Source organism: Equus przewalskii, chromosome 6 (assembly GCF_037783145.1).
Source record: "Equus przewalskii isolate Varuska chromosome 6, EquPr2, whole genome shotgun sequence".
Classification (NCBI taxonomy): domain Eukaryota; kingdom Metazoa; phylum Chordata; class Mammalia; order Perissodactyla; family Equidae; genus Equus; species Equus przewalskii.
The window spans coordinates 69,015,470-69,021,792 of NC_091836.1; the positions used below are offsets into that span (position 1 = coordinate 69,015,470).

Sequence of the window (6,323 nt, forward strand, 5' to 3'; positions counted from 1 at the left end):
TGTTTGCACAAGCTGATGCTTCTGATCTTTTCTGTTCTGCAAACTCCTAGTAATCCTTCAAAACCCGTTCAAATGTGACTTCCTCTAAGAAGTCTCCCTAGGCTGGGTCAGGGGCCCTTACCCCGAGCTCTCACAGTTTCCTGGGACTTCTTTTCTCTAGACCTCCAGTAAATGTTTCTTCCCCTGGGTCATTAGCTTCTCTAGGACTGGCAACACTGCATTCAGCAGAGGCTGAATGAATGGCTGGATTTGTGGAGGAGGCTAGGCTGGGGGTCCTGGGGACCTGTTGATACTCCCTTAAGGCCAAAGGCCACTGACAGGCCGCAAGAAGAGTGGCAGCCCAGAGAAGACATTTAATGGGAATCGGTGAATGACACTAAAGTTAAATATCAACTGGCATACATTAGGCGCTGAATTAGTTGACAGCTATTGATTTGATACTTAGCTTAGCAGCAGCTCTCATATAAAACCCTCAAAGACGTTTGCTGACAATGAACCCACAGCTAATAGCATGTTTTATTTGCCAGGACTTACTGCAGTCTTAGGCAACATTACCAGAGGACATGTCTTTGGAACCCGGGAGGTGACCTGTTAGAGACACAGTGCTCTGTGTTAGAGAGATCATCACTATTTTATCCTGGAGGACTGGCAGAGCACCCTTCAGAGGTCACTGACAGATGGGAATGCTCCAAGAGACTTTAACCCCTTCCCATGAGGAATGGCTAGGAGAAGGGGGAGGGAACTTGCTGGGAGAAGAGAAGGAGACCCATGCGCTGTCTCCAACTCTGTGAAGGGCTGTCCTGGGCTGAGGTGCGCTCCTGGCCCTACGGCAAAGCTGGGACCGTCATCGATTCCCAGGCCGATCCCTCTGGCCCTGAAAGGGATGCTCCCAGGAAGGGAGGGAGGAAGCTGCTCATCGAGGGAGGGTGCTCCTTGTTGGGGCGGCTTAGAGGCTTCCCACATTACCTCTGAGCTGCTTGCCAATGTTTAGAAGGCACACATTCCAGTGGCCCAAAAATTCGAAAATGCCAGAATTCTAGACTTCCGCCACATGGTTCCAGGACTCTGAGACCCTAAATACAAAATAATCCAGCCCGGGGACCTTGAGGCAGGAGATAAGCCTCTTACCCCAGCCCCGCCAGCCCAGAACCCACCTGTCTCCTGCTCCACACATCTCAAGGGGTCAGCTACCCCCACTCTAGGCTGCCTCTCCTCTCAGCCTCCCGCATACTCAAGGTGCAGCTCTTACTCCTCTGGCTGGGAGAGCGTGGAGTGACAAGAGACAGGAGGGAGTGTCAGGTAATTCATCACAGGGGATGATGCCAAAGCAGCAAATAATGACCCCTCCTCTGTCCTGTCTGAAAACCGCCTCTGATTCTCTGTAGCTGGATCTCCTCCCTGACGCCAGTGTTGGTCAGTCTAACAACATCTCCCCCACAACCACGCCCACTGCAGTGATGGAGAGTGGAAGGGTAAGAGGACAGCGAGGAAGCAGAGGGTCCCATCCTGGCTGTGGACAACCCCATCACAAAGGATCAAAGGCAGACTGGTTTGGAGAGCAATGCCGTCCCAATGGGAAGTCCCTCCTTGTGTCTAGCCCCAATCCTGCTGCGTGCAGTCAGAGCCCATTTCTTCTCCCATAGTCCAGGGGAAGATACCAAGGGTCACCCCTCACCTCAGGGAGGTCCAAAATGCCCTCCCAAGTGTCCCCTCCCACCCTCCCTTCAATGCCCCAAGGTCAGCAGGAATGACACGGCATCACTTACAAGAGGAGAGTATCCGAGAGAGAGTATCCGAGATTATTGCAGACTTTATAGAAAACTGCCCAAGGGAGTTCCAGATTTCTTGGGTAGGCATGGGAAGGCAGGCCTCAAGCCAGAACGTTGAAGGAGGGTGGCTTCCTGTGTGCAGAGCAGCACAGGCCAGCCTTTCTGCCTGACCTAGGGGGTGGGAGTCAGGGAGAGGCAGCCCCCTCCCCACTCACCAATTGTGCTTTGGGATCATGCAGAAGGCAGGGCTCTGTGGCTCTGACCCTGATCAGGAGGGCTTGTGTCTGAGACAGGAGGCAAGGCCCCCTTCCTCTTCTAGAAGGCATATGGGAAAGGGGGGTGCACAGCAGCAAGGAATCCCCAGGGAGAAGAGTCATGTGAGTGGGAAAGAGCATGTGGGCAGCAGCTCCCAGACCTTCAGAGCTCCTTCCCCGACCCCTCTCTGAGGCCACGATGGACGGATGACCCTGGTTCTGAGGCCCGGCCATCTACTCTGCACCCCTAGGACTCTCTCCTTCCCCATGGGGATCTGCTAGGATGGTTGGGGGTGCACCTGCACCTGTCTTGCAGGGTTGGAGAGCTCATCCTAGGCGGACAGGGGGATGGGCACATCCCAAGGATGGAGTCCTCCCTGGTCCCTGACCCAGTGAGTGGCAGGGGACGGTACTGAGAGCAAGTGATGGGTGTTGGGGAACCGAGAGCCTAAGACTCAGGCAGGGGGATGAAACTCAGATCGGGGTGAAGAGCTGAGAGTCTGAGGCTGGGGACAAGCACTGAGTATTGGGGGGGTCAAAGCCTCGATGGGAAAGGCTGAGGATCGGCTCCACACTAAGGCTATCACAGGGTGTGCCGGTCCCTGGGATGGGAGAGACAGATGGGAGCTGAGCCCCAAGCCTGGGCCAAGGAAGGGAGGGGCTGGAGCCGCAGCCGGAGTAGGGGGTGGTATGAGATACATCCTCAGTTTAGGGGTGGGTGCCCAACCCTCAGAGCAGGGGGGATGTGGGGCTCTACCCAGGATGGAGAGCTCAGAGCTTCGGAATGAGAAAAAAGGCTCAAAGGCCACAAAACCCTTCTGGCGGGCGTGCTCTGCTTCTGAGACCAGGATGGGATGTGAGGGCCCCTGATTCCCGGGAAGAGAGCTGAGGGCTCCAAGCGGGAGATGGCGGTCAGCGAAGTCTAGAGCGATGTTTCCCGCTGACAGGGCTGGGCTCGAAGCACAGGTGGCGGAGGTAGTCTCGGGGCTTTCGGGTTGAAGGGCAGGGTCTCCGGGTGAGTCTTGAAAGCGGGCGTGGGGGCTTTTGATGGTTCAGGAAGGATGTGTCAGAGCCTGGGATGGGCTGCTAGGGTTTCCGGAATCAGAAGGGGGTGTCTCTAGGCCTTTGATGATGAGAGCTCTCAGAGGCTGCGGAGAGCGGGTACAGCTTGGGGCCTCCGGGGAGGGGGGCGCCGTAATCCAAAGGTCTCAGGCCGGTCAGGGGCAGGTCTCAAAGCCCCAAGCTCGCGGGTGTCTCAGACCCACGGCTTCAGGCTAGGAAGCCCTGATAAGGTGATCCGCTGGCAGGGGCAGCTCCCAAACCCGAACAGGCGAAGCTCAGAGGCCCGAGCCCGGGGAGGTGGCGCTGGAGCCGGCGGGGACGGCCGGGGCGGGCGCGCGGCGCGGGTCGGCGTCCTGCTCATAGCGGTAGTGGTAGCCCTCCATCTGGTCCCGGCAGGCCTCGCGCAAGTTGCGCATCCAGCGCTGGATGCCGCGGCGGTTTAGGTAGAGCACCATTAGGAAGATGAGGCCGATGAGCGCCAGCACGAGCCCGAAGAAGACGTAGGAGGCTTCCAGCTCCGGGCCGGCGACTTCCACTTCTTCCCCGCGACCCTCGGCGTCGCCGTCGGCGCAACGCAGCCGCGCCTCGTCCAGGTCCAGGAGCGGCCGGTCGTGCAGGGCCCGCGGGCCGGCGCAGCGCAGGCGCCGCGCGTCGGGCACGCGCTCCGTGGCGTTGCGCAGCCAGGCCAGCAGGGGGCGCGCGGCACAGCCGCAGCGCAGAGGGTTGTCGGCGAGCAGCAGGCGCGGCGCGGGGAGGCCGCCATCGCGCTCGAGCGCGCGCAGCTCGTCGGGGCCCAGGCCGGCCAGCGCGTTGAGGCGCGCGTCCAGCTGCTCGAGGCGCGGCCGGCGCAGCGCAGCGGGCGGCAGGCGGCTCAGCGCGTTGCCCGCCAGGCCCAGGAAGCGCAGCTCGTCCAGCGGGGCGAGCGCGGCGTCCAGCGCGGCCAGCAGCGCGGGGCCGCCCCGCGCCAGCGCGTGGTTGAGCTGCAGCGAGCGCAGCGCGGGCAGCCCGCGGAAGGCGCCGCCGCCCAGGGCGCGCAGCGGGTTGTGGCTCAGGTCGAGCGCCGCCAGGCTGGGCAGCCCGTCGAAGGCGCCGTCCTCTACCACCTCGATGTTGTTGTGCGTGAGGCGCAGCGCGCTCAGGAGCGGCAGGCGCACGCCGCCCGCCGCCGCTGCCTCCTCCCCGTCCGCGTCCCCGCCGGCGAAGGCGGCCGCGCGCAGCACCGTCAGGTTGGCGCCCACGATGGTGAGGTTGCGCGCGTCGGGCGGCACATCCCGCGGCGGCTGCCGGAGCTCGGCGCCCGACGCGCAGCGCAACAGCAGCTTGGGGCCGCCGAAGCAGTAGCACTGGAAGGGACAGGGCGCGGCGGGCCGGCTCAGCGCCGCCGCCACGAGCAGCAGCGCCGGCAGCAGCGGCCCCCTCTGCTCCGGCCGTCCCGCGCGCGGGGCCATCGCGGCTGCCCCCGCATCCAGCGCCCGGGCCGCCGCGCTCACCAGTGAGTTCGGAGCGCCTTGGGGGCGGGGAGGGGGCGGGTGGGGCGAGTCCTTGGCTCGGAGCGGCTGGCAGTCGCTGTCGGCGCGTCCGCTGGCTCTGAAGTCCGAGGAGCCTTCACTTTGCTGGCTGGGGCGAGAGGGGTCAGGCGGGGAGCTGAGCCCCCCGCCCCCGGTGCCCTCCTCGCCCTGCGCGCCGGCCTCCGACTTCCGCGGCCGTTCCGGGCTCGGAGCCGAGTGGGCAGGGTTTGCCTCCCCCCTCCCCGCCTCCCGGCCTCCTCCTCCGCCCCCAGCGGAGTCTCCGAGCCCTCCTTGCCGAGAGGCGGGGTGGGAGGCTCCCGAGGATCAGGGCTTTCGGCTGCTGCGATTTCTCTTCCCCCCTCTCCGGCTTCGGGGCTGCTGAGAAGTTTGGCTCTCCGAGGTTCTGACTCGCTTCCCCCTCATCTCCCCCCATCCCCCACGTTTAAGCTGCTTCCTGCCTCCTCCCTCTCTGGCACGTGTGGGGCGGGGCCGGGCCGGGAGAGCAGGCAGGTGGGTCAGCACCACGGAGCGAGAATTTGGGGAGAGGACTTGAGAGTTCCCCCTGCAAGCGCGGACAGGGGTGAGAGGTGGGCTGAGAAAGTTACTTCTTTTTCAAGCTCTTCTAATCTCTATGATCAAGGAGAGACTGGAAAATCCCCAGCCTCGGCCCCCTCCTCTGCGATCCCAGTTAGTTAGGCCTGGCTGGGTCACCACCCTTGCAAGTCCTGTGGGATCAGCGTTTTCGCGACCCCATCCCAATCTCCCCATCCACCCCGGGGAAGTCAACGACACCCCCTCCTCCTTTCCCAACGCTCCTCCCCCTCCTCCCCCCAACTCAAGGCAGAGGAGTTCTTCCATCTGGTTTCTTCTGCCACGCTAGACTCCTCCCCCAACCACCCTCCCAGGCCCTGGGACCCGGTGGGTGTGGTGATTCAGCTCTTTGCTGTCTTCCTGCCCCAGCCCCTGGGCACCCCACTGGACTGTTCTGCTGGGTCTCAGGACCCTGGGGTTGATGGACACCATCAACTGCGCCTCTTGCCCTCCAGGGTTCCCCACCTGTGAATGGTGAAGGGAGGGCTTTGGGTTCTAGAAGTTGGGAGAACAGGAGCAGATTTTGTAGTATGGAGTGGGGGGCGTCTCAGAGGGGGCCAGGGCTGAGCTGCGTATAGGTTTGTTTTGTTCTGGATTTTTTTTTTTTTTTTTTTGCAGAACTGGGAAGCTTCAGACCTGATTTAAAGAGACAGGCTCCTGAGAAGGGAGCACTCCTGGCCTTGGCATGAATTATTCAGGCTGGAGAGGCTGACACTTGATCTGCAGGCCATTCTGGTATCAGCAGAGCTGGTTGGGATAGAGGGCCCTCCCCCCCCACCGCCCCCAAGAATCAGTTAGCCTCTTTCTCCTGAATTAGGGACAGTTGTGGGGTTGACTCCTTCCCTGAGGTTATATTTAACAGATCGACCAACAGATCAATATCACTTAAGGAGGAGAGGCAGACCCTGCAGTGGCCTGGGTCTCGGGCAAGGACCAATGTTAAAAACCTGGGTGGTTGATGCTGAGGGAGCACTGGCCCTCCCCTCCTGCTTCCCCCCTCCCCTGTCCCCATCCTCACTCCCAGGTATTGGCAGATGAGAACAGTAACTTGCACATGCAGGATTGGGCGTGTCTGGACAGATGTGCATGTGAGGTTGTACGTGTGCGTGCACTTGTACATGCAGAGTCAAGCTTGACAC

The 6,323-nt window shown here is 61.6% G+C and overlaps 1 protein-coding gene across 1 annotated transcript; it reads right to left on the reverse strand.

Moving 5' to 3' along the window:
* Positions 1 to 1,792: 1,792 nt before the first annotated feature.
* TPBGL (trophoblast glycoprotein like) lies at positions 1,793 to 4,805 on the reverse strand. The gene has a single exon (XM_070624138.1). The coding sequence runs from the start codon at positions 4,531 to 4,533 to the stop codon at positions 3,361 to 3,363; it is 1,173 nt and encodes a 390-aa protein (XP_070480239.1). The 5' UTR covers positions 4,534 to 4,805; the 3' UTR covers positions 1,793 to 3,360.
* Positions 4,806 to 6,323: the final 1,518 nt, after the last annotated feature.

What these genes read in the sequence shown, in the direction of transcription:
- TPBGL (XM_070624138.1), bottom strand. Translation starts at nt 4,533, where the DNA reads ATGGCCCCGCGCGCGGGACGGCCGGAGCAGAGGGGGCCGCTGCTGCCG.